Below are 26,972 nucleotides of genomic sequence, written 5' to 3'. Positions count from 1 at the left end.
TAGTAAGTGCCAAAGATGAAAGTAGATGGGGAAGCCAAAGGAGGGGCAGGATCTAAATAAGTCTACTTATCCTCAGGAAGAGGACAAGACAGTAGCTACGATCGTCAAACTCTGAGATCTGGCTACTACACAGCTTGGGAAACTTTATTTTTTCCCTCTTGTTCTCCTTAGAGGAAGGTATTTATGAAGGAAACACTGTACTTTAATATCAGTTAATGGTGACTACAGTTTTCACTCACTGAGCAAAGCTGATCAGAAACAAGATTTAAACAAACCAGATACTATTTGAGTTCTTCTTACACGTTCTTAAGGCTTATTCACCAAAACAAACAAACAAAAACTTAATTTGTCCTGTGTCAGTAAGAATGAAAAATTAGAAGAAAGATTCTGAGTCTTTCTGCCAGGATGCAATGTGAGAACAAATGGGACTGAGTTATTATTATCATGAGAACAAGAAGTAAACTGTTTAGATTAGTTAAAAAGAAAAAACAGAAAATCTGAAGACTACTGGAGGGCAAATAATCCTCATACACGATCAGTAAGTTTCAATTTAGTAAGCTCTTGTCTGTTAAAACAAATAAAATAACACATAATTTTTAACTTTCAAAACAGAGTGAAAAAGAGAAAAAAATTCATTTCTGCCACTGCAATGATAATATTGAAAGGTAAAACATTAAGAATAGTAACCAGACATTAACAGTAACAAAGGTGATAACAAGGCACAAAAAGCGAAAAGCAATGCCAGCTTTCCTTGGCAGCAGAAACAACATTGAATATTTATTTAATCATATAGTAAGCCAAAATACAGTACCTGCTCAGAAGTTCAATGATGTTCACTGTCAGAGCAATTTCATTTAATAGCACAGCTTTTTTTTTCCTATTTATCACAATTTTGAAGGATACTCAGCAGAAGAATAATATGAGATTCTGCAACAAACTGAGCCTGACTGCTTCCATGTATGTAACTCTGTAAAACAAAAATGAAAAGCAAACCTGTTTAAAACAAAGAATTCCATTGAAAATTCCACACAACTGGATGTGTGTGAGCACAAATAAAACCTGTTTTGCAGAAAAATACAGACAGCAGCAGCTACGGCTGAACAACAAATGCATCTATATACGGTAAAAAGGAGTGTTAAAAAAATAACATATTTAGGGTTATACATACATATACACAGGATGTAATATTTTATATATGAGAGCATTATGCTGTACTTACTTTCACACTGCTAAAGTGGAGTAAAGAACATACATTTATTTGCTCAGGACATACGATTTTGGAGAAGGGAGGTTTGACAAAATCAAGGCCGTGCCTCAGCATAGTTCTGACAGAAATGAAAACTGAGTCTTGCAATGTTGCCTTTAAAAAGTCCATTTTTTTTATTCATAGACTGAGTGAATTTACTGAATACAAATATCTTGTTCATATGAAATTGTAGTAAACACAATCACAGATGCCAATACTAAATAGAAACCTAAGTTAGTCAATGTTTTTCCCCCCAAATAATTATTGTTAATGGACATATTTTGTACATTACGTTTTAATAACATACAGCATATTATTCAGAAGTTGTTAGTTTTTATTGTTAACTAGCTATGATACCAAAACAGAAACCAAAAACAGGAATGTAAACATGCAAAAAATGAGGGAATTTCTCTCTCTTCCTCTACTATAGCAATTACAATCCTGACTATAGCTTGTCATGCTATTACATGGAAATTAAATATATCTGTGTTCTCAAAGTATTACTTATATGTATTCTTCTGAAGCACAGACACAATTTTCACCTCAAATAAATAGACAGAAAAACGCTCACTCCCATTAAAGTAAAGAAAAAGGAAACATTTTGCACCCCTCATGGTTTCAGAGTTTTGTTAGTCTATTTTACCTCACACCTTTTGCTTTAATTCATTTTATTCTGAATGATTCTGCCTGAATAAAATTCATGTCAAGATTCAGAACAACTTTTGAAATCAAACATCTGAAATACTCTTATGCTTCAGCATACAAAAGAATGCCTTCATCCATACGGGTTAAATTCTGGTTGATGCACTGTTTAAACATGTAGTTCATAAGATATTATAAAACATTTTTTACTCAGTGGTTGGTTATCTACTGTTTTCAAAATTGAGTTATACTGTGTTCACTCAAATCACTAATTCAAAACTAAAGTATGCAGGAACTTCATATATCTACAGATTCAATCTCTCAAATGAAATGTCTTTTTTCTTTAACAAGATAAAAATCACTTACAAGATTATCTCATTGCAGTATGATTGTGATAATAGGTTAATCTGTATTTCTTGACTTTTTGTCAGGGCTCCTTATAAATCTCACTAAGGCAAAATAGTCTGATATAACAAAGGAAGAAAATAAGAATATTTCACATTAAGAAAAATTAAAGATCAAGTTAACATGCTTCTCAACAGACCAATTCTTAATTGCCTTTCTTTGCTGCCCTGTGCGAAGTAGTATAAATGAGCACTTTGCATTATTAGCATATAAAACTGTAACTAGAAGAAAACAACCCCACCGTCAATACAAATATTCACATTTATCCAATCAAATTAATTGTTCTATCAAAATATAGTCTAAATTAGGGCTGTTTTCCCCCTCATTTTCTCCAGCATGGTTATTAAAAAATAGTAGTAGAAAAAAGTTCTCTGTAGCATACTCTGAATCAGTTGTATCCACATAGCTACAAATAATGACCCTGTCATTATTTCTCATGCAGCTAAAGCAGTATTTATACACACATATATATGCATTTGCAGTATCTGGATTTACATGTGCCTAACAAACTGTAAACATCTATTTCTACTTATTATCATAGCACCAAGTTATGATAAAGCTTACAATGATTAAAATATGTACTGTATTTCTGAACACAAGGTGACTTGAAATAAAAAATGGACCTTTCAACTGAAAAGTGTAACAGGGTCTAACAGCACTATCCTGTTATTAAGTACCTACAAGCATTTATACATAACCACTACTGGTCTTCTCCACATGTTCTCCACATAGCTCAGGAGCGGTCTGTCCCCACGTGCCCAAAGACAAGCCTGCGTGGAATAAGACTGGCCTGGCTGAACAGAGAGTTGTGGCTAGAGCTTAGGAAAAAAAAGGGGGTTTATGATCTTTGGAAAAGAAGGCAGGCCACTCAGAAAGATTATAAAGATGTTGTAAGGATGTGTAGGGACAAAATTAGAAAGGCCAAAGCTCATCTGGAGCTCAATCTGACTACTGCTGTTAAAGATAACAAAAAGTGTTTTTACAAATACATCAGCACAAAAAGGAGGACTAAGGAGAATCTCCATCCTTTACTAGATGTGGGGGGAAACTTAGTTACAAAAGATGAGGAAAAGGCTGAGGTGCTTAATGCCTTCTTTGCCCCAGTCTTTAGCGGCAAGACCAGTTGTTCTCTAGATACCCAGTACCCTGAGCTGGTGGAAGGGGATGGGGAGCAGATTGTGGCCCTCACAATCCATGAGGAAATGGTTGGCGACCTGCTACAGCACTTGGATGTACGCAAGTCGATGGGGCCGGATGGGATCCACCCGAGGGTACTGAGACAACAGGTGGAGGAGCTGGCCAAGCCGCTTTCCATCATTTATCGGCAGTCCTGGCTATCAGGGGAGGTCCCAGTCGAATGGCAGCTAGCAAACGTGACGCCCATCTACAAGAAAGGCTGGAAGGTAGACCCGGGGAACTATAGGCCTCTTAGCTTGACCTCAGTGCCGGGGAAGCTCATGGAGCAGATTATCTTGAGTGTCATCACGCGGCACTTGCAGGGCAACCAGGTGATCAGGCCCAGTCAGCATGGGTTTATGAAAGGTAGGTCCTGCTTGACGAACCTGATCTCCTTCTATGACCAAGTGACGCGCTTGGTGGATGAGGGAAAGGCTGTGGATGTGGTCTACCTTGACTTCAGTAAGGCTTTTGACACCGTTTCCCATAGCATTCTCCTCAAGAAACTGGCTGCTCTTGGCTTGGACTGGTGTACACTTCATTGGGTTAGAAACTGGCTGGGTAGCCGGGCCTAAAGTGTCGTGGTGAATGGAGTTAGATCCAGTTGGAGGCCGGTCACTAGTGGAGTCCCCCAGGGCTCAGTACTAGGGCCAGTCCTCTTTAATATCTTTATCGATGATCTGGATGAGGGCGTCCAGTGCACCCTCAGTAAGTTTGCAGATGACACCAAGTTAGGTGCGTGTGTCGATCTGCTCGAGGGAAGGAAGGCTCTGCAGGAGGATCTGGATAGGCTGGAGCGATGGGCTGAGGCCAACCGTATGAAGCTCAACAAGGCCAAGTGCCGGGTCCTGCACCTGGGGCGTAACAACCCCAAGCAGCGCTACAGGCTGGGAGACGATTGGTTAGAAAGCTGCCTGGCAGAGAAGGACCTGGGAGTATTGGTTGATAGTCGGCTGAATATGAGCCAGCAGTGTGCTCAGGTGGCCAAGAAGGCCAACAGCATCCTGGCTTGCATAAGAAACAGTGTGGCCAGCAGGGCTAGGGTAGTGATTGTCCCCCTGTACTCAGCTCTGGTGAGGCCGCACCTCGAGTACTGTGTTCAGTTTTGGGCCCCTCGCTACAAGAAGGACATGGAGGTGCTCAAGCGAGTCCAGAGAAAGGCAACGAAGCTGGTGAGGGGTCTGGAGAACAAGTCTTATGAGGAACTGCTGACAGAGCTGGGCTTGTTCAGCCTGGAGAAGAGGAGGCTCAGGGGCGACCTTATCGCTCTCTACAGGTACCTTAAAGGAGGCTGTAGCGAGGTGGGGATTGGTCTATTCTCCCACGTGCCTGGTGACAGGACGAGGGGGAATGGGCTAAAGTTGCGCCAGGGGAGGTTTAGGTTGGATGTTAGGAAGATCTTTACCAAAAGGGTTGTTAGGCATTGGAATGGGCTACACAGGGAAGTGGTTGAGTCACCATTCCTGGAAATCTTTAAAAGACGTTTAGATGTAGAGCTTAGTGATATGGTTTAGTGGAGGACTTGTTAGTGTTAGGTCAGAGGTTGGACTACGTGATCTTGGAGGTCTCTTCCAACCTAGATGATTCTGTGATGTACACTCAACAGCTCCAGAGTCGACACCTTTGGACCACCTTTGGTCGACCAGAGTCAACCCAATATGGTATCGTCCACAAACTTGCTCAAAAAACCTTAAATTCCTTCAACCAAATTGTTTATGAAAACATTGAAGAGGACTGGTCCTAAAATGGAGCCATGGGGAACCCCACTAGGGACAGGTCACCAGCCTGATGTAACCCCATTTACAAGAACCCTCTGCGCCTGACCCATCAGCCAATAGTTCACTCATCTTATTATGCTTTTATCCAACTGTATTCTGGTCATTTTGTCCAGAAGGATATTGTGAGAGGCAGTATCAAAAGCTAGAGTACTAGTCACCACCTGACATTCAGTATAGATAAAAACATGGACTGGATACGGTTTATTGTAAATATAAATAAAACATTTGAACTAACCTAAAACAATGAAAATGAAACTTGAAATGAAACCCTACCTAGAAGACTTAACGCAGAAACTGAACTTTGAAAACTCGCTGATGAATATGAATTTCTGGCTAAATATCTCATAGGGATCGATGTTATATATTTTTAAAAATATGAATTGCTAAAGGCATAGCCTCCCTTGCAAGGAAGTTGATGTACTTTGATTTAGTTTTGGAGATATTTTAAAAAGCTAGTAAGAGACAATTGTTACCTACTTCTCTTTCCCCAGAGAGAGGACAGGAATGGCTACAAGCAAAGTGAGTAGCCACCTTAACCGTAACTTAAAAGCCATCATACCATCTTTATTTGAGAAAGCAAGATATGCCAGGTTAACTTAAAAGAGAGAGACAGAGAGCACTAATTAAAAGCTAGTTAGTTGAAATATTAAATAAGATGGATGTTTTTTGTCGTGTGTGTATATATATGTTTAGTTTTTCATTTTATCTTTTAACTTCTTTGTTTTATTACGAATCTGCTTAGGTAAGCTATTTTTTTAAAGTTACCTAGTAATAAATCTAACTTTGGGTGATCAGGAGGCTCCTCAAGATTGTTTCCCAATGACATTATTCTCCAAATTCTCAAAACAACAGGAGGGCACATCTGCATGACAGCAGCATGACAGTCCAAGGAATGGGAGTGTAGGTTTTGAGAAAGTGAAAGACTGTTGCAGTGACAAAGGGAAACCAAAATAACTTGCATTTGACGCTATAACGTGAATCACCTGAGTCTGACACTACCCCATGCCATATCTAACAGGGAATGTATGATATGATAACCACTGCATGAAAGGAATTACTTACTGCATTTTTTTCTGCAAACTATGTGCTTTCTAATACAAAAAAAAGTTCACAAGATGGAAGATTAGTAGTTAATGCAAAAATGATGGCAAACGGCTTTTCTTGAAGAGAGAATTGTGAGAAGTACTGTGTAGCATTTGTACTTGTGTCTTACCCTAGAGGTATATGACAACACTGTGAGGCCACCCAAGAGGTATACATTTTATTTGTACAGATAAATATTTATGCATTATGTTCCCCCACACAATAGTTTTGTATACTGCGATGGCTATTGACTCATCAGATTTTGAAATTCATGGCCATCTGTGGCTCAAACCCTCGTAAAATAGAACACATTTAAAAACAATATACATACATATAAAGTATGACTATATATATGTGTGTGTGCCTATGTATGACAAATCAGCTTTTCAACAGTTCTCAACTTGTTTTCTCAATACTTTTTTGTAGTTCCATAGCAGCTTTTAATTGTATAAAATTATTGAATTTTGGTTATCTTGGCTAACCAAAACAAGGGAATTGGTCACATGTGAGGTGTCTTCATTTTCACACTTGTCTCCCTTCACAAAATTGCTGAATGACCTACATGGAAGGCATATATTCTTGTGAAATTTTATTTGAATTTGCGAACTATTAATGGACTGAAGTAAGATTTCTGGTTTTGCTATCTCTTCTGCTTTTTGACACTGAATCTGTTTAATATTTGGAAGCTCTGTGAAGCCTGACTGAATGCTCTAGGCAAAAGCTTTAAATAAATTCATGAATAAAATCAGTATTCTCTTTCATTTTAGAGGCATCAAGAGGAATGACCATGTAAGTTGCAAAGCTGAAGTCCGTCAGAACAGATGCAACCATGACTTACACAGAAGAGCCATACAGCCACACAACTGCCACAACCAAGACAACAGCAAATACTATGCTAGCAAGACTTGTAGTGGAACTGAAATGTGACTGACACATTGAACAACTGGTCCTTTTCCATCTTTAATGTTGTCCTATCTCAAGTCTAATTCCACAGAAGCAATTTGAATTGCTAACTGAAACAATCATGTCCTCAAATTAGGCCATTTTATTTGTCAGTGAAAAATAGTTGTTTACTGCATGCAGATTTCTACAAAGCAGTGTTAAATATTTATCTACTATTCGTAAACTCATTAAATATTTAGTGTTATTGAACTGCAGATGGCACATACATACAATCCCCTCACTAGGATAGTCAAGGATAACAACAATGTAATATATTTTTAAATTTCTCTAAATACAACATATGCTTGTGATTTCCCTTCAAGAGTGATAGTTGTCACATTTAGGAAAATACTGGAGTTAAACGTAATCTGTGCTCTTTCCTCCCTTTCTGTTAATGCAATGTAAATAAAACAAAAACAAAGTAATCAAAAATAAGGCCTCTATGAGTTACACATTCAATCTTAAGACAATACAATTACCTTCTGGAGTAGGTCACATCAAGTTAAAACACAATTTCAAGAGCTCCAGTGCTCTTTCCTAAAGTAAAACATCACAATGTTTATGAGCGTGTGGATGAAGGAAGCTAGGGTGGAAGGAGCTGGTTTAACTGAGTTGGGTTTAGCAATAGCACACCATGCAAAGCTGCTTGATGAAGTATCATTCTGGATAACTGAGAAATAACTTGCCCTGAATTTGCAAGATGTGACACACATAACATTGTGTATTGGAAGCCAAGAAAAAGCAGACCATTGGAATAGTCCAGACGTCATCTCACTTCTCTCTTAATAACTTCCTTAATTTTGTAAAGCCTCTACAGATGTCTAAAACTAAACCAATTGTAGACTTTCTGCTCAGTAGTCAGATTTATTATATTTACAGGATAAGAACAAAGAAACATCACATATCTCAGTAGTTCTGTAGATCTGATAAACATTAGCAACAAACAAACAAAAAAAAATGTAATCCAAGTATTTCATTCCTTGTAACACTTCAGCTTATCCTAAGCTTTATGAAAGTGTTTTTTTCCCCCACTTACTGGCTTCACTTCCGCTCCCAGTTTTTTTTTCTTTTTAAAATATATAGTGTATATATAAATACATATTTATACAATTTTTAAAAAAGAAGAAAAAAGAAATGAAAGAGAAAAGAACAGGATTCTAGTTCTAACAGAACTCCAAAAATAGTATTAAAAATCTTAAATAAATAGTATTAAAAATCTTAATAAAAATACTGAAAAAGTAAATAAATACATGAAGAAATAACTCAAAAACTAGAGAAATACAAAAAGTCTTGACTCCAGTTTATTTACTGACCAACTCAGAAATCTTTGATTAACCTAACCACATTAATTTCCAAAGTTTGGCTGATATTCAAATGTTTAACAGGGTAATTTCTTTAATTGTAGATATCCAGTTATAAAAGGGCACATCTGCAAATGACGCTTAACTGCTTTACAACTGAATGTAGTATTAAACACAAAATAAATCCAAACTCACTCACTGCTAATTTAAATACTGCTTTAATGAATTTGTGTTTCTGTCAAACTGAAAATCGTATATAACTATAGCAGTAACTGTGAAGCCAGCTATGATCTTTGCTTTGTTTAACAACAAAACAATTTAGCACTAACCCACAAGAAATAAACTCCTTCAGAGAGTTAATAGCTCTCTATGAACATCTGCAACTCGAATGAGAGTCAACAGAATGCTACTCTTGTGAAAACTTCGTGTTGCTAGTAAGCAATCTCTCTAAGCAATGTCTCTCTTCTGTGCAAAATCCAATCCAGCTCAGTTACGGATCAGCATGACAAGGACTAAGAAAAAAGTTAAGGTGCACACGCCAGCACATAAAAAATGGTTAGAAATAAGCATAAGAATTACTAGTGGTGGTGACTATGTACTTTTAGTGATTTTGTTCAGCTCAAGCTCTGTACTGTAAAAAGTTGTAGGTTAGTCTAGAAAATCAGCATTGGACCCCACAAATAGAACTCTGTGTATGTAACCTGCCTCAGCACCCTTGGAGTAACAGTTGGTATAGGTGTGGAGATTCTCCCTTAACAAGCATGACTGTAAAGTATATTAGCTACTTCTGATTAGATAGTTTAATAGCTATGGATGATTATTACCTGATTTAAGAAAAAATTTATGTTGATTATTTTTTTTTAAATTATACGCTATAGCTATACATGACAGTCTCATACAGACTCCTCGATTCACCCATATTAATTAAATGAATGAGAGGTAGATCTTCTATGCCTAAACTCACTGCTGTGTTCACTGTTGCCCCAAACCAAAACACAGCCCAGAGAGAGCAGCCAGTTTTCACAGAACTGGGTAGATGAAACAGACTGTGCTGGCTGGCTTCCATGAGGTCCATCTGGCACCGAGCACAGAATATGATTTGGGTTCCCAAGCCTAGAGCAAAAGTGGAGAGACGCTGCTTAGTTTTGCAGACTAACTGGCTGGGAAGGGTAGCTGGTATAACTTAAAAAGGTATGCAAATCCTGGCTTATGCTACATACTTTGGTTGCACCTAGACAGCTTTTATAGCTATACTGTATTACTTATGGTGTCATCGAAGTGCTATCAACGGAATTAGGTAGCAGAGGTGATATTGCAAATCCAGAAACTGTGAACTTTCTGCTCAGCTATAAGGTTTTAATACAACCCACTGAATAAGAAATTATTCTAGTGAGAGAATTCTCCTATATTCATTAATTACTAAATATTAACAAAAGAGACAGCAATTCTTCGAGTAATCAAAAAAAAAAAACCAACAACCAACCAACCAAAAAAAAAAAACCACACTTGAATTCTCATTAGGAATAAAACATTGCTACCCTTATGACACTTAATTCCCAAGTTACCTGAGAGACTGGCATACAACAGATGTCTTTTCCCTGAATGTGCATTATGACACACAGTACCCATGCGAAAGACTTTAACGGAGATGAAGCTGAAATTTCCAGCATTTCTGAACTAGCATTCTGGCAGTTTGGGGAAGTTTATACAACACAGCTTAGCCAAGCTGCCTAAGAAAAATAAATGCTGCTGCTGTGATGCTTTGCTTAAAAAGTTGACAACTTTCGAATCAATATGTAAAAGAGGACAAAAATCTCAAAGAAAGCTGACACTCCCACAGATTTAATTACAGTGAGACAAAGGTGAGTGCTAATCAATAATACTAATGAAAGTTCAACTGTTACTAATTGAAGTATGCACTGCTTGCTTACCACATGGAAGCCAAACTATGATATTTCAAATTAGGAAATAGAGAGAATAAACTGTACAGGTACAGACTGAAGTAAAACAAATTATATTGGGAGGACAGAGTGCAATAAAGGAACAGTAAATGAGGGACTGGAAATGACACAGAGACATTACTGTGATTTCATGTTAGCTGTATATAGGAGTTTGTACCCTAATGCTACACTGTCCAAGACAGAAAACTAATCAGATTTCCATCACCTGGTAAGATAACCATAGAATTTAATAAGAAAACAGATTATTTCTCTTTGCATGTTTTATCACTATCCAAATTAACATTCATAATGAATTAACGTGAAAGGCTAGCATCCAAAGGGGCCCAAATCTCCAAATGGGAACAGAAATTGTGGCCATGGTAGAAGAAGTGCAGTCCCACCTGACCTTAATGTTACATTATTTACTCGACAGAAACATTCATTTGACTATCAGACTAATGGCTCTCTACATTAGAGAATCTTTTGATGTTGTGGAACTCCAGGCTGGGAATGATAAGGTTGAATCCCTGTGGGTTAGGATCCGCGGGAAGGCCGGCAAGGCTAGCTTCCTGGTCGGGGTCTGTTATAGACCGCCGAACCAGGATGAGGAGACGGATGAGGAGTTTTATAGGCAACTGACAGAAGTTGCAAAATCGTCGGCGCTTGTCCTCGTGGGGGACTTCAACTTCCCGGACATATCCTGGAAACACAACACGGCACAGAGAAAGCAGTCTAGGAGGTTTCTGGAGAGCGTGGGAGATAGCTTCCTGACGCAGCTGGTCAGTGAACCTACCAGGGGTGGCTAGACCTTCTCTTCACAAACAGAGAAGGACTGGTGGGAGATGTGGTGGTCGGAAACTGTCTTGGGCAGAGTGACCACGAAATGGTAGAGTTCTCTATTCTTGGCGAGGCCAGGAAGGGGACCAGTAAAACTGCTATATTGGACTTCCGGAGGGCTGACTTTGAGCTGCTCAGGACGCTGGTTGGCAGAGTCCCTTGGGAGGCGGTTCTGAAGGGCAGAGGAGTCCAGGAAGGCTGGGCGCTCCTCAAGAAGGAAATCGTGATGGCACAGGAGCAGTCCGTCCCCACGTGTCCAAAGACGAGCTGGCGTGGAAGAAGACCGGCCTGGCTCAACAGAGAGTTGCGGCTTGTGCTTAGCAGAAAAAAGAGGGTTTATAATCTTTGGAAAAAAGGACGGGCCACTGAGGAGGACTACAAGGATGTAGCGAGGCTGTGCAGGGAGAAAATTAGAAAGGCCAAAGCTCATCTGGAGCTCAACCTGGCTACTGCCGTTAAAGACAACAAAAAATCCTTTTACAAATATATCAACACGAAACGGAGGACTAAGGAGAATCTCCATCTTTTACTGGATGCGAGGGGAAACCTAGTTACTAAGGATGAGGAAAAGGCTGAGGTGCTTAATGCCGCCTTTGCCTCAGTCTTTAGCGGCAATACCGGTTGTTCTCTGGATACCCAGTGCCTTGAGCTGGTGGAAGGGGATGGGGAGCAGGACGTGGCCTTCGCTATCCATGAGGAAATGGTTGGCGACCTGCTACGGAGCTTGGATGTGCGCAAGTCGATGGGGCCGGATGGGATGCACCCGAGGGTACTGAAAGAACTGGCGGAGGAGCTGGCCGAGCCACTTTCCATCATTTATCGGCAGTCCTGGCTATCGGGGGAGGTCCCAGTTGACTGGCGGCTAGCCAATGTGACGCCCATCTATAAGAAGGGCCGCAGGGCAGACCTGGGGAATTATAGGCCTGTCAGTTTGACCTCGGTGCCAGGAAAGCTCATGGAGGAGATTATCTTGAGGGTCATCACGCGGCACTTGTAGGGCAAGCAGGCGATCAGGCCCAGTCAGCATGGGTTTATGAAAGGCAGGTCTTGCTTGACGAACCTGATCTCCTTCTATGACCAAGTGACGCGCTTGGTGGATGAGGGAAAGGCTGTGGATGTGGTTTACCTTGACCTCAGTAAGGCTTTTGACACAGTTCCCCACAACATTCTCCTCAAGAAACTGGCTGCTCAGGGCTTGGACTGGCGTACGCTTCGCTGGGTTAGAAACTGGCTGGATAGCCGGGCCCGGAGAGTTGTGGTGAATGGAGTCAAATCTGGTTGGAGGCCGGTCACTAGTGGAGTCCCCCAGGGCTCGGTACTGGGGCCGGTCCTCTTTAATATCTTTATCGATGATCTGGATGAGGGCGTCCAGTGCACCCTCAGTAAGTTTGCAGATGATACCAAGCTAAGTGCGTGTGTCGATCTGCTCGAGGGCAGGAAGGCTCTGCAGGAGGATCTGGATAGGCTGGAGCGATGGGCTGAGGTCAACTGTATGAAGTTCAACAAGGCCAAGTGCCGGGTCCTGCACCTGGGGCGCAACAACCCCAAGCAGAGCTACAGGCTGGGAGATGAGTGGCTGGAAAGCTGCCTGGCCGAGAAGGACCTGGGAGTATTGGTTGATAGTCGGCTGAATATGAGCCAGCAGTGTGCTCAGGTGGCCAAGAAGGCCAACAGCATCCTGGCCTGCATAAGAAGCAGTGTGGCCAGCAGGTCTAGGGAAGTGATTGTGCCCCTGTACTCGGCTCTGGTGAGGCCACACCTCGAGTACTATGTTCAGTTTTGGGCCCCTCGCTACAGGAAGGACATGGACGTGCTCAAGCGAGTCCAGAGAAGGGCGACCAAGCTGGTGAGGGGTCTGGAGAACAAGTCTTACGAGGAGCGGCTGAGGGAGCTGGGCTTGTTCAGCCTGGAGAAGAGGAGGCTCAGGGGCGACCTCATCGCTCTCTACAGTTACCTTAAAGGAGGCTGTAAAGAGGTGGGGGTTCGTCTGTTCTCCTACGTGCCTGGTCACAGGACGAGGGGGAATGGGCGAAAGTTGCGACAGGGGAGTTTTAGGTTGGATGTTAGGAAGAACTTCTTTACCGAAAGGGTTATTAAGCATTGGAACGGGCTGCCCAGGGAGGTGGTGGAGTCACCATCCCTGGAGGTCTTTAAAAGACGTTTAGATGTAGAGCTTAGCGATATGGTTTAGTGGAGTACTTAGTGTTAGGTCGGAGGTTGGACTCGATGATCTTGAGGTCTCTTCCAGCCTAGAAATCTGTGATACTGTGATACCTTCAATTCACAGCTATTCTACCTTTTTCTTGTGCTGAGGAAACTCATGATTGCAAGTCAAACTTGGTGACCTCTAAATGTAATATGAGGATAATAATGATACATTAATTCAAATGTGTAGTATGTATTCAGAGTATTGTGCTCCTAGGGTCCTAAATCATGAATGTAGTTTCATTTCAGGTGATGTATTCTACAGCACTTGGAACAAGAATTGTACCCTTAGATCAGATGATGAGGTCTCACCATCTACATGACACTTATTTATTGCAGTGACTGAGGATATACTCTTAGTGAAATACTATCAGAGAATGTAAGAAATGTTGGCTGCTCTACAGGAAACAACTGAATTTAACCCACTTCACTATAGCACTGTAGCGGTCAATGACTGTTACTGGGGATGGCCAACTTGTTTTTCCAAATAAATTTTGGTTGAGTTCTTCTCTATCAAATACATTTTTGCAAAGAAATTTTTCACGTATGAAGGACAAAAACATAATTGGTTACAAGTTATTTCCTAAACACCCTTTGATCCTTCCTGTCTTCAGTTAGTATGTACAAACAGTTTTAAAAAATCACCCATAATGATGAACTGTCCTGCAGTATTTTCAATTGCAAATGTTATTCTTCCATGTGTCCATGAATAATCCCATTTTATTTTCCATTTGATATCTAATTAGATTGCTTCACCTCTTAATTTTAACAGTAATATTTATCAAGTTTCACCATATACCACTTTAGGTTGAATATCTAATGCTAGACTGACCCTGTTGCTCTCTACAACTTCCTGAGGAGGGGAAGTGGCAATGTTGGTGTCAGACTCTGCTCCCCAGGAATCAATGACAGGACATGTGGCAACAGCCAAAAGCTGCACCAGGGGAAGTTCAGTCTGGACATCAGAAAACATTTATTTACTGTGAGGATGGTCAAACACTGGAACAGGCTCCTTAGAGAGGTGCCTGAGAGAGATGCCCCCATGCCTGTCAGTGTTCAAGAGACATTTGGACAATGCCCTCATTAATATGCTTTAAGTTTTGGTTAACCTTGAAGTGGTGAGGCGGTTGGACATGATGATCTTTAAAGGTCCCTTCCAACCAAACTATTCTATTCTGTTCCATTCTAAAAGTGACCAATACAGTTAATATAAACCTAAACCAAATCAAAATCTCTCACCAATAAGTGAATACAGCCTAGTATTTTGAGATGCAAAAAAAAAAAAAAAAAAGGGTTAGAACCAAGTAAAATTTGCTGTACTGTTTTCTTAATCAATTCATTCTAGAGTAAGCCTATATTTTTCAGAGTTGTACAGATGAGTTATTAAAAAAAAGCTACTGTGTTGCCCAGAACAATATTTTGTATAGCATTTTAGGTTTAGTTAACCTATTTGAAAAAGTACTGCTTACATGACATAGAAACTGAGCCAAATGAAGTCTTTACCAGGACAAACTGAGAACAAAGGAATCACTCCATGTTTAGAATATAAAATTTGAAAGTAGACACTGTACAAATAGGAATTTATTTCGCAATAACAAGTGCTTTGAATCCATGATTTATGACAGCAGCTATGGGAGTCACTTATTTAAATTTGTTGTTTAACACACTGGCAGATGCTTCCTAATTATTAGAATGCAGGAGTGAGAACATTTTTTTTTCAATGGATGTGTTATTAACATTAAACATCTTGTACTTTGGCAACTATCAAATTTGTAATGATGTATTTTATGAAGTTCTATTTTAGGATTGCAAGCATTAACTTAATATACCATAAAAGCCAGTAGCTAAAAAATTTATGTTATGACACAAAACCTCAGACCTATCTACTGTGCTATGCCTAGCAAGTGTTCCAGGCTGCAATGAATATAAATCAAATATTGCTGTTTGGAAGACACGTTGCGTTTCAAGTTCTTTCCTTCATCTGTCTCCAAAAAAAAGCAAACAAACCTACAAATTGTTAAGGACCAAAAAGTTCCAGGACTACAAAAAACAAAAGTCTGAACAAAAGTTCAGAATGATCATTGCTTTCAAGTTTATATCAAAATATTTTAAATGTTAGCTTTACTAAAAGAGTCATAAAAAATAATACCTAGAAGAAAATCAATAGAACACAACGTCCATGTACTGGGAAAAAGAAACCTGGGATTTATTTAAGGTCAAATGAAAAATTCTCTCAGATGTAATAACTGCTTATTCATGTGAGACTTTGACAGTGGTACGCAAGGAAGTTAAAATAATTTTACAAGTATTAAATTGTGAAACTGCAGTCTCTTTTCAGCTCAGAAAGGAGAACATGAGCTTTGAATAAGTTACTTCTGGTATCTGTGAATGTGACTAAGCTTAATTATGTCTGAATTCATAGAACTACTCCCATTTTATATTTTATTTTCATGACACATTTAGTGATTTGAAACAAAAAAAAGAAAAAAGAAAGGGCCACCGTGGATAAATAAGCTTTTAAGGCAGAGGCCATAAAATGAATTTCATTAACAAAGTAGACTGAAATACAAAGTAGAGCACATCCACTACCTCATGATGATAAATGATTCTGCTTTCTCTGTTATAAGGTAGAAAGAAGAAATAACTTTCCTTTAGCTGATCACAGCTTTACAGAACTGAGAGCAAAGGCAGAGCTGACTATATCAAAAACATCAAATAGTTATCACAAAAATTTCAAAAGCCAAACTACCTCCATTGTGCACACACATCTGAATTATTGAAAATGCTGGAATTCAAATTTGTACAGATCGTAACTCTTTGTATTATCCACAAATTTGCAGTACTGATATAAAACAAGAAATTTTCTGAATCTATACTGAAGAACAAAAATCCATGTGACCTACGTAGCCTAGCACCCAGATTCTAACTTCACAATGTTCGAAAAACAAAACAAAAAAATAAACTACCTTAAATTACAGGTTAAAGAAAAAAATCAACAAGCCCAACCCCATAGCTGGGGGTATGTAAAATGATTAACATGTAAAATTATTAATGTCCTGAAATTTTCTCATAGCGTTTCTTATAGTTTCAACAGTTTCTTTAACTTCTTACTGCATTCTGTTGACTTTCCCTTCTTCAAAGGGGAAAGTACTAGTTTACTTTCTCTAATAGACAGTTATGTATACTGCTTTTTGTTTGTTTTTGTTGTTGTTAATTTGAGCTAAAGACCCAACAAATTTGAGAACTCACTGCTGAGTGATGGCAGGAAGGGTACATGACTGGCAGCTTATTTTACAGTGCTTTAACATGTTTACATTTCTATTGTATTGAACTTCTCAGGCCTCTGGTACCTCTGTTGAATTCTAGCATGTAAACTATGGACAAATGTTGAGAAGCTCCCCACTAAAATTTTGTTTTGCTGCAAGTTTTTCAGCAAATCTTACTGCAACTGCATAATTCTAACATGAGAGAAGATAAATTACTCAGGATTACACAAAACAATACATTAAGCATGCATAAACTAAATTCCCATTCACACAGATCTTTGAGGTTACAATTAAAGTGATGGTTAGATTTTCAAATTAGACTCTGTAGTAAGCCCTTAGTGGTTTGCAAATAAGTGCTATTAGTTTGGGCAAAGTTGTTGAAAAGCAAACCCTTAGATTGATCACTTTTAGAAGAGAATATTAATTTGCCCATTAAAAGGTAAAATACTGATGTCATCAACTGTATTAGGCTTACATGGCAAGGTTTTAGTAGTAGGAGGGAGGCTGCAAGGGTGGCCTCTGTGAGCAGAGCCCAGCAGCTGCCCCATGTCAGATCAGAGCTGGCTCCAGCTGGCTCCAAAGGGACCCGGCTGCTGGCCAGAGCTGAGCCAGGGATCGACACTGGTTGGGCCTCTGGGAGAACAGATTTAAGGAAGTGAAAAAATTGCTGCACAACAACAGCTGGGAGACAGGAGTGAGAAAATGTGAGAGAAGCAGCCCTGCAGACACCAAGGTCAGTGCAGCAGGAAGGCAGGAGGTGCTCCAGGCATGCAGCAGCAGTTCCCCTGTGGCCTGTGGAGAGGCCCCTGGTGGAGCAGGCTGTCCCCCTGCAGCCCATGGGTCCCACATGGAGCAGATCTCCACGCTCACAGAGGAGTCCACAGTGGTGCACAAGGATCTGACCTGAAGGAGGCTCTCTCTCCCATGGAGAGCCTCCACAGAAGCAGACTCCAGCTGGAAGATGCTGCCTGGAGCAGTTTACATTAATCTCCCTATGCTGAGTCTGTTTTGCCCATGATTGTAACTGGTGAGTGATCTCTGTCCTTATTTCAATCAATGAACCTTTTTTCATCATAGTTTCTCCCTCTGCTCTCTTGAGGAGGTAGAGTGAGAGGGCTGTGTGGTGGAGCTTAGTCACCCATCAGTGTGAAACCTTTATTTGCTAAGTTAAGTTTAGCCCCATTTGTACATTGTACATATATACACAACAATTTTTAAATATTTTTCCACTGATAATTTGAATAATTTTCCATTGATAATAGAAGAAAACCAATTAAAATTGAAGACTTTTACAAAACGTGTAGTATTTTATTAATACTTTCAGAGTGCTTGCAACTCTCTTATACTAAGCAAAAACTTTGCATTTAGATTTGTCCTGGAGGGAAATTTATTCACTAGCTGAGCCTGAATCAAGATCTGACAGGCTGAATAGTGCCCTCAACCTTCTGCATTTCTCTGAATTTAATTAATTCACTAATTTATTGCTGGCCAAGACAAGCATATTCTGATGTGGTGTTTGTTGCTTTCTCTAAATGAATTTAAATGAACAAAAGGAACAAAACTCCAGCCAATAATTCCTAGAGTCTTCTGTGTTGAGTCAGTTTTCAAAACTCATCTATACTGGCAAGTTTTTCTTTAACTTAACACAAACGTGTAAATCTGAAGATCGTTTTTCCAGGCATCCCACCACTTCATCACAAAGGTTGTGCCCAGTGTTGGAGAAGCAGTTGTAGGCTTCAAAATGAATTTTGTCTGCTTTCACCTCTCTGGACTTTCAAGATTCCTCTCAGTTCCTATAAACTAATTAGTGATTCTTTTAACATTACAAGCAATTTCTCAAAGTATGTTTTTAAAAAAAAAAAAGGAAAAAAGTTTTTGCTGCACACTTCTCTTTAGTTTACACACAGTGAGCAATGAATTCTAACGCTCTCGTTACAAAACCTCACAGTGACTCTGACCTTAGCAGTGTTTCAGTCCCATGCTACTTCTAAAAGAGCACAGAGGTCTCTTCTCTGTACAAAAAATAATTTGGATGAAATGCTGATTCAAAAGAAGTCAATAAGCATTTTGCTATTGATTTCAAGAGAGCCAATATTTCACCTTAATGGTTTATTGGACATAGAGTTTCAGAATATCAATATTTAGAAAGATATATAGCATGCAATAAGCCCCATAATTGCACAGAACAAACTATAAAGTAAAATCATTTACTCTATATTAAAGAATTTTAACCTAACATTTATTTCTATGTAACATCTAATTGAGCTTCAGAAGACTAAATAGAGTGCCACAAGAAAAAAGTACACCGAAGTCTTTCCACAACAAAGAATGGGTTCTACAAATAAGCTCAAGTAAGAAGTTCAGCAGGTGAACTGTCATCCATGTTTCTGGTGATTAGAAATGCCTCCAAAATTGACCTAGAGAGAGAACTTTTTACTGAATTAAAACTGTGACTAACAGTGCATGAAAAACGTCTGGTAGACACGTCATGATATGCTGACAATAATGTTCCAAATAGAGTCTGGTATCTCATCTTTAGCATTTGAATTTTCTCAGGTCTAGAGCTCATTTCTCTGCTCCTTATCAGAATAATTTTTTTTTCTCATGAGTGAAACACTCCTTGCTTACCAAAAAGGCAAGAGACGGGTAAAGCACTAATTTTTACTGTAATATCTATCTCAACAAGGAACTGTGATGGCTAGAAGCTAATGTATATCATGTATGTGCTCATTCTTCTCAAAGATTACAATCACACACCAAAGATTACAATCAAGATGAGAACAGTCACAATCCGTCAACTACTATCTCTGCTATTTCTCAACTTCTGCTACTAGGAGGTAAGTCTCTTCTCCTTGTTGAATCTAAGCATATCTTACTTGTCCTAAAACTCCTTCCAAGTATGAGGGAGCATAGCATCTGCCCTGATAAAGTACTCCAAAATATAAGTTACTTTCAATGCTAGGAAGTACATTTTTATATTTTTGTCTAATCAGCTTAAGAGCTCCATACAAGTGATCATCTTTTCTGTTTTTCTGTATCTCTCCAGTGACCTCTCAAAAGTTAACCTGAACAGCTGGCCGCATGCACTAGCAGCGCTACATAATGCTCTCTATCAGTCCACATCTCATTTTCCCTTCCTCCTTAAATCTAACTCCAAAAGGACATGGATTAAGATGTACACCATGTGAACGATGTGGGTATTCCAGTATGAAATTAAAATAACTCCAGCATGACTATACAAAACTCTTCAACCTTGCAACACAACAATAAATAAAGCCACCTAGCTTTCTTTTAAATGACCAACTAGTTAAAATCTTCATTCTTGACTACACTTCTAGTATTTTCCACATTTCTTGAAATACACACGCTTGAATTATTTACAATTTTTATCCTTCTATCTTATTAAATGCTGTGGACAAAGACAAAAGTAACTTTGCCCTTAATAGTCTTCACATACTTCAAGACAGATGCTATTAACAACATTACATTTTAATGTTTATGTTGAGGTTTGTGATCTAGAATGGTCCCTTTAAATCTCTCCCTGAGATACTGCCTCCCAAGTCATACTGGTTTTAGGCAGACTACCTTGAAATTACAATCTTGAACAGGTTTTATAGCTATAAATTTGTTCAATAGCTTTTTGCATACTTTAAGCTTTAAACGCCTGCAATAACCTACAGCAAGGAGTTCCATAGCTGGCTGTGTTATGCATAGAAATGTTTTATTTGAAAATGCCACCTTCAAATTTAGTTTGAATAAATTGAAGATTATTCCTTTGATGCTTTTCTCCATGTAATTATTTAATGGACCTCTTCTGAAGTTCTTCTGCACTGAACTCAGTCTACCATTACTCAACAGCTGGCAAGTCTTTAGCATTCCAAATAACTTAAGGCCAACAGCAAACTGTCATGCTTATAGAAAGGGATGAACAGCAAATAGCAAAGGTGCTAACATAAACCCCTGTGAGACACCACTGATTTTCTTTCACCTTGAAAATTGGTAATTTGCACTTTTTTTTTTAAATTTATCCATGAGAAGAACTTATTAGACTTCATTCTGTAACTTAAAGGATAATGGAGTACTTGAACTCTTGGAAGCTTTGCCTGAACTCTCTACTCTTCTTGGAAAAACACGGCTGCGATATCTTAAATCTCCTCATCCTTTGTCCCCTGCTTTTGGAAGCATGCATTGCCTTTCAGTGTAAATTAAACAAAATTCCATTCTTAGCCTCAAAGTAAATTCAATATAAATGAAGTACTCACCACATATCTCTGCAGCATTGCATATGTTCTTCAAACTGCTTACAAAGATGACATGATATCTTTAAGAATTAAAGACCGTATCTATATTTTATAAAACATATCACAAGGAAAATTTAAAACTTACTTATCAAATGTAATTGCTAGCACAAAAGCTTTTTAGTGACCACAGAACAGACTCAAGAATGCTTTTTCCCCTCCTACACAACTTCCATTTAGCTTTTACTAGTTTTCAGGGAGGCCCAGCTCATCAAAAACAAGTAGTTACATACTTCCTAAAACTAGCTGACTGGAATTTCTTGTTGTTTTTGTCTGTAGTTCTTTGTTAGAGAGAGACCTGAATGGGACATGTCATTGTTTTACCCAAGAATGACTACATACTATACAACCTAGAGCTATGAGAACACTCATTGTGTTGCTTCCAGTTAAAAAAAGACACTGATATACGACATATTTTGCAATGTTAGCTAGAAACAGTGGCTAGAGCCAGTCTAATCCATGGCACCAAATTTCGTGCCCTACTTTCAGAAAACACTGATTAGAATCACTGGAAAAGAACAATTCAGGAGGGAGGTCATTCCAGATATTTCAGTATATTTCAGCTCGTCCTAATAGTAATTCAAGATTCATGACACAGGTCCCCTGATCTTAATCTACGGCATGTCCTTCAGAAAAGGTAAACCAAGCTGGTTAACAAAACCTAAGAACAACTTCAAATATGGATGCCAATTATTTAAATATTGTAAAGATATAACAATTTTATTTTTTAAAAGTTAGACTGATATAAATACTACACGTAAAGCTGGTTTGTTGCAGCATTTTGTGTAAAGTTTCATTACTTCTCTATATGTCTGGAACTTTTAAGAGTCTGTAGAGCACACTTTGCAAAAGATTTATCTTCTACAGTGAAAAAGCTACAGTGAAAGTGAGCTACTGCTGCCTGGATTACACTCCGGTAGTTGACTGTTATTGGACACTTTCTCAAAGAAGATTGAACATTACCATCATATAAACTAAAGAGTAAGAAGAAAAGTTGGATATTAAGTAAAATGTTTTACACCATTGTTGCCTCCGCATTTTCATTTGTTTGAATTGTTTCTTTACTTCCTTTTCGCATTTTGAACCTTTTTAAAACTATAAAAGATACTGGAATTCAACCTGCTAAGGTATGCAGAGCAATATGAAGGTATATATTTGCTAATAATACTGTTATATATATATATATTCATTTTTATCTTTTTAATTCAATGAATTACTCTATCGGCAATAAGATAATTGAGAAAACAGTTATCTACTGCTTCAGCCATGTTTGTTTTCCTTAAGATAGGTAGATTGGGAGGAGAAGAGAAGACAGTAGAGAACAAAACAGAAATGAGAAAAAAATTTAGTCCTCATTCTGTAAGATGAGCACTATAGCCTGACCTGTCATGTATTATAAAATATATATTATCAGTTATGCAGCTTGCTAAAATTTCTGACACTGATATTTTCCACTGGCAGAGTTCTTATACCCAATATCCAAAGTTAATCAAAAGGCCCCTGTATGAACTCATCTGGAGTCTTACTGTTAAAAACAATGTGTGTATTACCAGAATCTTGAGTGATATTAACAGGGAAACAGTCAACTTTACAATATATGGGACACAACACAAAATGAAATCTATGTTCAATAACAATTAGTTCCAATAGTTATAGAATATGGAATATTTTTTGATACTAAAAAAATAACCTAGCTTTCAGTTGAGCCACAGTTGTGCCTACATAAAATTCTCTAGGCACTTAGCATATTTGATGATTATTGGAATTTAATTTATGCCGACGTATTAGGGAATGTTTTCATACATCTGATATATTGGAGATTGCTAGTGAAGCCCTACGCACTGATACGATTGTCAATCTTTATTTGTTAACCTGTACGTTAGAAGATCAGGAATGAGAATTTCACTCATGTAAAACAAATATTATTTCAGAATACCTAGATGCAGTAAAAGACTACCTAAGACTAACTAAATCTAGTAGTGAACATACAATTCTCATAGAAAAGATCTTGAATTGAGTTATTTGACATATTCCTAACAATGTCCAACAATTCAAAGCAAATTAAAAGAAAACCAGTGCTAGTGGGCAGAGAGTTGTAAAGGTTAAGCCCTTGATTAATTTCAGTGTAAATATTAACAAGTTTGAAGTAAACCAAATGTAAGAGCTTAAGTGTCGTCGTCTTTACATGCAAAATTTGCACAATACTTTTACATGCATTGACATTGTGTGCATTAGCTAGCCCACAGTATAAAAAAATCAGTATTTATACAAAATAAAGCCAAGTATATAAATATTATATATATATATACACATTATATAAAACAAGCCAAGTAACAAGTAACTACAGTTCAAACCAACTTATACAGTTAGTAGTAAATATAATGGGTTTGCATGCATTACCAGAAAAGCATAAAACTCCTAGTACAACCATCATAAATAAGCTTGTAATGGTATTTGTACATTATGTAGGGGGCTGGCATTTATTCTGTGCGTTTATATTCCAGTGCTAGACTCTGAAGTTCCATCTGGCTGATGATTCCACACATATACCAGGAAAAAATACAGATTTTAATGTCAATAAAAAAAAGGGGGGGGGAGGGGCATGGCTATAAATGTGTTTGAAAATATTTTTTTTCCAGAAAATATTCATAAAAATATGAGAGAGATCAAAGTGGAACTTCATCCTGTATAAGGACTGAGAGAAACATTCAGAATTTAGTTTAAAGTCTGACATATTTATCATTATACTAATATCTAAACTATATTAAAAACTGCATTTCAGTACATGCAATGAGAAATTGGCTACACTATAAAAACACTGATAATAGTGTTATCTCTTCTGTTCCAGCGAATATAACCTCAAAAAGGGAGCTTACTCTATTGACAATTCAAAGTCTTCTCGAGTATTCACATTATGACTCTGACACTTGCATGACTGATAAGAGACAAAGTCATAAAAAGTTTGAAGGTTAGTCTTTTGTCTCCCTTGAAACTAGTATTTTTTTAATACTATCTAGCAATCCTTTTCTGACAAACTTGGTTAAGAAACATTTTTTTAAAAGATATTAAAATGCAATTTCTGTATGTTTGGAAGAGTCCTATTCCTTTTTTTTTTTTTTGCTGGCCAGATAAAAAAAATCATCAGGAATAATAGCACTGTCCTTCTTTAAAATGAAACAAGGGATTTTAAAATTAGGAAAAATTATATATATATATATTATATAAACTGAAGTAATTCTTAGTTCTGTTAAAAGATTGAGCTTTTGTTTATGTCTATGAAAGAATTTTTATTCCTCAGAGTAATAAATTTCATCCTTTTATAGCTTGGTGTTTATGTGGTTTGTTATGTTGCAAAACTTCTACAGAAGCAGCTTGGATGTTGTTAGATTCTTTCCTGCTCAAGGGATGGGGAACACTACATGTCTGATCATGGGATTTGGCAGTTAGCCCTCCAACAGCAATTGTGAAGGTAAAGCTGATGAAGGCAAAAAACAAAACAAAAAAAAAGGCAGCAGAGAACAAAGTATTAATGTCTGCATCACAACTTGGGAGATGCAGAAGAGCGGTATTTGGTCTTTCTTTTTCCATCTCTCTAAGAGAAGCCTAAAATAGAAGCTGACTGTAGTAGCTACTATAGATAAAAGTAGACATGATCCAAAGCTCTATCTAGTGTCTTTCATATATATGTACAGAAAGGGAGAGCAGCAGGAAACAGATAAGCATACATTTGAAGATCTATTACCAGAACATATCCAGTAAAACATGACACACCTTGTCCTAGGAACAGGTATATCAGATACGAATCTGTGGTTCAGTTATGGTCATGGAATCAGAACCTCCTACTAACATCACCCTTCACATCAGAACAAAGTTCAGAAGTTCAGCATTTGACTGGAAGAATACCACTGCTACTGATGCAAAGATGCTTATGTTGAGCTGCTGAAGACTCCCAGGCTATGCTTGTATTAGCGATTAGTGCCTATTGATTCCCAGAATTCACTACCCACACTACACATTTCAAGGGTTTTTACTTCACAGTAGTTCCTCTCTAGTCCTATGGACCGAACAAACCAGGAGCAACTGGAAGCATACTGGGTGAACTTCTGGAGTTCACTATTTGTCTTCACTTCATTCAAAAGGAACACAGTCAATGTGCCCAATGTAATGTGAACCAAAGCATACAAGGTGGGAATGAATGTGACATAGGTTTCAAAAGAGTGTTCCTTATCTGAACTAAGTACCGATGCAGGTGAACTCACAGAAAAATGGAAATGAGAAAGTGATAAGCTGAGCTTCAGTGGAACATTTCAGGCCCTGGAGGAGAACAAGGTCAACAAATAACTCAGGCTACCTGCATGGTGGAGGATATTGCAAAGCTGAACTGAAAGGGATTCGGAAAAAAGAACTTCTCATGGTAGATGGGAGACTAATTTTCTAGATAGAAATTGAAACAGATACTACTAACAGCAGACTTCAGTGATCTGTATGTGACAGCTAGCAGATTCTATCTTCAATTACTGGTTCAACAAGAAGCAATGCTATTTTAAGCACAGTTTTCATAGAAAAAAGGCACTGTAGAGACACAGGAAGTATAAAATAAGTTCACAGAAAATGTTACAAGTTAATTCAGTAAATTAGACTAAAAGATGAACAGTAAAATTTAAAACTTTCCATTTAAGATTTTCCATTTAAAAAGATTTAAACTGAAATAAAAATTTAATGAGGGTAGTCATCTAGACTAGAAAAATTGGTGAATTGAATTTGAGTCATAAGCTAATAGTTAAAGTTATCTTGAATCTGTATCCGACACATCTTTAAAAAAAAGTGGCCTTTCAGGGAAGGATTCCAGACCTAGCTAATTAATAAACCCAAATGGAATAACAATGAACAACCAGAGCTTAGAGAGTTGAAAGAGACTGACTAGTAGCAAGTACATTTCCCTCTTAAAAAGTCAGGAAGCTTAGAGATAAAATGAAAGTTGTCAGTAGGTAAGCTGAGGTGACCCTGCAAATGAAATGAAAACAGATAGCTCATATGTCAGCCATTAAAAGAAGAGAACAAGCAAAGAGGTTAATATGCAGTAAAGGATGGTAGCAACCTATTTTCTGAATCCTGTTTTCAGCAATGCTGAGATGAACATAAGGGAGACAAGGGTTCAGAGATGCCAGAATGCATCTATACCACATCAAAAGTTGAATAAAAATTCAAAGAGACACATTCCAAAAGTAGCACATCAATCTTAACACTTAATAGTGATTTTAATTTTTATGTATTTATTCTAACCAAGTCTATCAGAGTATGCTAGTGTACATTTATAGAATAGTATACATGGAAAGTATATGGATTCTAGAAACAAAGAAGTTAGATTTCATTAACATGAAATGCTTTGGGATAAATTTTGATATAGAGAACAATTAAACATATAAAGGAACATGAAAAATGAGATGAAGTAAAGCATATTTATTCCAAAGAGATGGATACCAGATTTAGCAGGCACAGTATCTTCCATTAGGCATTAATTCTCTTGACAAAGAAAATGTGGTATTTATCTGGACTTAGGTAATTCATTCTGTTACATGTAAAGCTGAAGAAAAATGGGTTTGGAACAAACATTATAGAAGGCTGAATAACCGGCTCAACTGGAGACATAATGGGCTGTTAAAAAACACTTAAAAGAAGCCTGGATTTTGGGACTAATTTATTAAGTATCAAGTTGATGATAAGCACAAAAGTAAGGACTAATGAATTCAGATGATGCCAGGAAGAACAGATTAAAAGACAAAAAAAACACACACACTACATTACATGGGAAGAAATGAAGATTATCTTGCTTGGAAAGTCAGAAGAATTTCC

At 37.9% G+C, this 26,972-nt stretch overlaps 1 protein-coding gene across 3 annotated transcripts in view; it reads right to left on the bottom strand.

Annotated features, from left to right (window-relative positions):
• TUSC3 (tumor suppressor candidate 3) overlaps positions 1-26,972 on the bottom strand; it is a 124,138-nt gene that overhangs the window by 24,580 nt on the left and 72,586 nt on the right. For all 3 annotated transcript variants that reach the window (XM_080588926.1, XM_080588928.1, XM_080588927.1), the window contains one exon: positions 904-967. In XM_080588926.1, the coding sequence (XP_080445052.1) occupies positions 904-967 (64 nt within the window). The remainder of the gene's footprint in view (positions 1-903; positions 968-26,972) is intronic.

This window comes from Anser brachyrhynchus (assembly GCF_964034855.1).
Source record: "Anser brachyrhynchus genome assembly, chromosome: 4".
NCBI lineage: Eukaryota > Metazoa > Chordata > Aves > Anseriformes > Anatidae > Anser > Anser brachyrhynchus.
This window is presented reverse-complemented; position numbering and strand designations above follow the sequence as displayed.